The 3,026-nt window shown below is 49.3% G+C and overlaps 1 protein-coding gene across 1 annotated transcript; it reads right to left on the bottom strand.

The window, feature by feature from the left end:
• Positions 1 to 54: 54 nt before the first annotated feature.
• On the bottom strand, positions 55 to 1,579 carry PV07_12673 (uncharacterized protein; the record flags this gene model as incomplete). The annotated part of the gene is made up of 2 exons (XM_016400221.1): positions 55 to 1,229; positions 1,285 to 1,579. The coding sequence occupies 2 exons, from the start codon at positions 1,577 to 1,579 to the stop codon at positions 55 to 57; spliced, it is 1,470 nt and encodes a 489-aa protein (XP_016242133.1).
• Positions 1,580 to 3,026: the final 1,447 nt, after the last annotated feature.

The raw sequence follows: 3,026 nt of genomic DNA, 5'->3' as shown, positions 1-3,026 counted from the left end.
GGCCAGCGGTGATCACGACAGCCGGGTGCTAAGGTGGATTGAGGTTCAGCCTCGCTAGTGTGCGGCTACCGCACCCGTTGCTGAGCTCAGAGAGATACCGGAAAGGGCAGCGCTCAATTTCGAAAGTTCCGTTTGTATTTGCGTTTGCATCGTTTGTATTTTCCCCTCAAGCACGAGTGCCATTTCACCCGCCATGCGTTCGAGTCTCTCATCTATCGACTCTAGCTCTTGCTCGACGACGGGAGGGTTAACGGCGACGGTGTCAAGCCTGGACGGTGTGCCGCCCCTGAGTACGTAGCTCGAGCCATCCTTAATCAGTGAATGTTCCCGGGACAGGTGACTAGTAGGCGCGTGTCCCGGAGTGCCTTGACGGAACGTAGTGCGGAGAGGGACTACACTGGCTTCCCGGGATGTATAGACTGCCGGAAGAGGGGTGCCCCGCCGCCCTTGAGTGTTCGCTAGGGTTGTGGTTCGCGCCCGGACTGTGTTCGTCGGCCACGGAGAATGGACGCGTGCGGACCCGGAGCGTGCCCGCACAGGAAAAGCACCGCCCTCCACTTCGACACTTGGCGAGGGGGCTTCAGTGGACATGCTCCTTCTTCTCAATTCAGCCTCTAGCACCATAGTTGGTGCCCTCGTCAGTCCTGCTTCAAAAGCCTCTTCGAACTTAGCGGATTCGGCTTTCTGTTTTTGGGATAAGGGAAAGTCCCGATACAACCACCCATTCTTTTTGTAGGCCTCTGGGAGAAGCTTCTCCAACAGATACCCACTACGAAATAGCTTCCTCAAATTTGTCATGTTTAGAACACAGTGTTCCCATGGCTCGTTATACGTCCATCTGAAACTCACCCAGCCAAAGTAGTAGTTCGACTCTGGTTTACCTTTTTTGATGTAGTTTTTCGCTCTTTTTTCCACATGGAAGCGATACAACCCTTCGTCACCGATCTCGCGTCCGGAATATTTCATCACTACCGACTCACCATGCGCAAGGAGGAATTCGAATTTCTGAAGGTCCTCTCGGGATTCCCATTCCCTCCACAGCTTCGGGGCAACATCATCTTTGGACGTGACTCTATATTTACCGGATTCCCAAAGGTCAGGGATTAGAAACTTCACTGTGCCCGGTTTGATCTTCCATTTGAATTCGGGTGGGCCTCCCTCCGCGGCTTCAAGATCTTGAGTATCACGAAGATCCTTATCCGCCTTTATGGTTTTGGGATTTCCTTTCACTGCCCCCAGTTAGGAAATACACAGGGACGGACACTGGCATGGAATTTCACTCACATAGTCGGGGATCCGGTGTCACGTCCTCTTCTCCATACTCTGACTGTCGTGGCTGTTCCGTCCCTGGTGGATGTCCGGGCTGCCGTGGCAGTGGTAGAGACCGTGTCCCTGACGGTTTGGCGTGCCCTGCAGTTTCTGGCAGCGGCAGTGACTGTAACCGGGGGGGCGTCTGCTCTCCTGGCTGTCCGGATGATGGCTTCGGGTCTAACTCCATTTGGTCCCCTTGGCCGTTTTGGTCCTCTAGCTTTACTCTCACTGTCTTTGGAGGACCGCCCCTTTCAAGTGCTTGTTCCATCGCCTCTGGACAGGTTAGTGAATGAAGGCGCGGAGAAGCTTCCTGCTGAGAACGTGACTGGACGACCCAGAACCACGTATAACCAACGTGGACTTACTGCTCATTACCCCGTCCGCCAAGACGATTGGTTTCTTATTTCCCTGGCGCTTTTGCACCTTCGACGGGCCTGGTGTGGAGGGCGACGAGGATGGCCCTTGGCCGAGTTCTGTGTCGGCTCTCGTCTGGCTACTAAGTGTGGGGGGCATCACACAGATAGGAAAAAGAGAAATGAAGGTTGACTTGCTCAGAATCTTCACACGGAGGGATACCCTATAGCCTATTTATAATCTCGAAATGAGGGCTTCAATTAGAAACGCGATAGAAATAATACTCACTTGACCAGCGAAGAAAACCGCTGCTTGACTGATTGTCGATGTTTCCTAAAAACAGCTTGGAACAAAATCCGAGGACGGCTCCCTCTTCTCTAGGAATGTGACTAAATAGCAAACTTAGAACATCACCTCGATTTTCCTTTCATATATTTAAAAAAAAAGTTGTGATGTATTCCTGCCGGCTCTCAATCGATATCATTTTATAATCAATCATATTGTGTGGGGTGTGTACTGTAGACGGTACGGGAGGACACGTCTCCGCTCAACGTGAGTTATAGACGGATTCGCACTAGAAGCTACGTACTAGTTAGTCGAGAAGCAATCATGAGAGCAGAAATCGGGGGGGATAAAAATCCTGTCGCGCGGGAAAAGAAAACAGGTATTGTAAAGAAAATATAGCAAAGGAGGAAAATAGACCGAGGTTTGTGGGGAGAGGACTTCAAAGGAAAGTATTTAGAGTCTGAAACTTTTAGAGAACGTGAATTTCAACGGCAAAATTGTTTTCCCTTAGTCTTATATCCGGTCACCTAGTCTACTATAATATACCTAAAAAAACATTCCACATATAGGCGCGTGACCTGATACTCTTCTAAACTACTACCATAGCTGTGTGGTAAGAGACACTATCGAGACATATCGATAGTGTAGAATGCCAAACCACAAGATCCGTCGTGGGGCAGTGGGAAGGACCGGCACACTGGCAAACTGGCAACGGGACATACTGATGCTTTAACATAATGATGTAAATAAATAGGTAGATCTTTTGAAAAGGAATGCGGAAACTACGAGTGTCCTACTATAAGAAGCTAGAAGCCAAAGACGCAATCTGGCGGAAGGAGATATTCCGAGTCTAGTGGTCTAAACAGCCACATATCTCTGCGTGATCAAAGGAGTAGAAAATTGACATTAGGTGGTCAATATTTTGTGAAACCACAACCCCCAGTTTCTACGGAGTTTCATAATGAACCTTTCATTCTTGAGGTAATTATAAGCGTAATTATTCTCAGTCTCTGGACGGTATAGTTTCTATTACGCACTCTGACTATGCACTTTGATCGAGGTCATCAAGGCAGCAA

The sequence above is a fragment of the Cladophialophora immunda genome, assembly GCF_000835495.1.
Source record: "Cladophialophora immunda strain CBS 83496 unplaced genomic scaffold supercont1.52, whole genome shotgun sequence".
NCBI lineage: Eukaryota > Fungi > Ascomycota > Eurotiomycetes > Chaetothyriales > Herpotrichiellaceae > Cladophialophora > Cladophialophora immunda.
The sequence above is the reverse complement of the archived record's forward strand: the minus strand, read 5'-3'. Positions and strand labels throughout refer to the sequence as shown.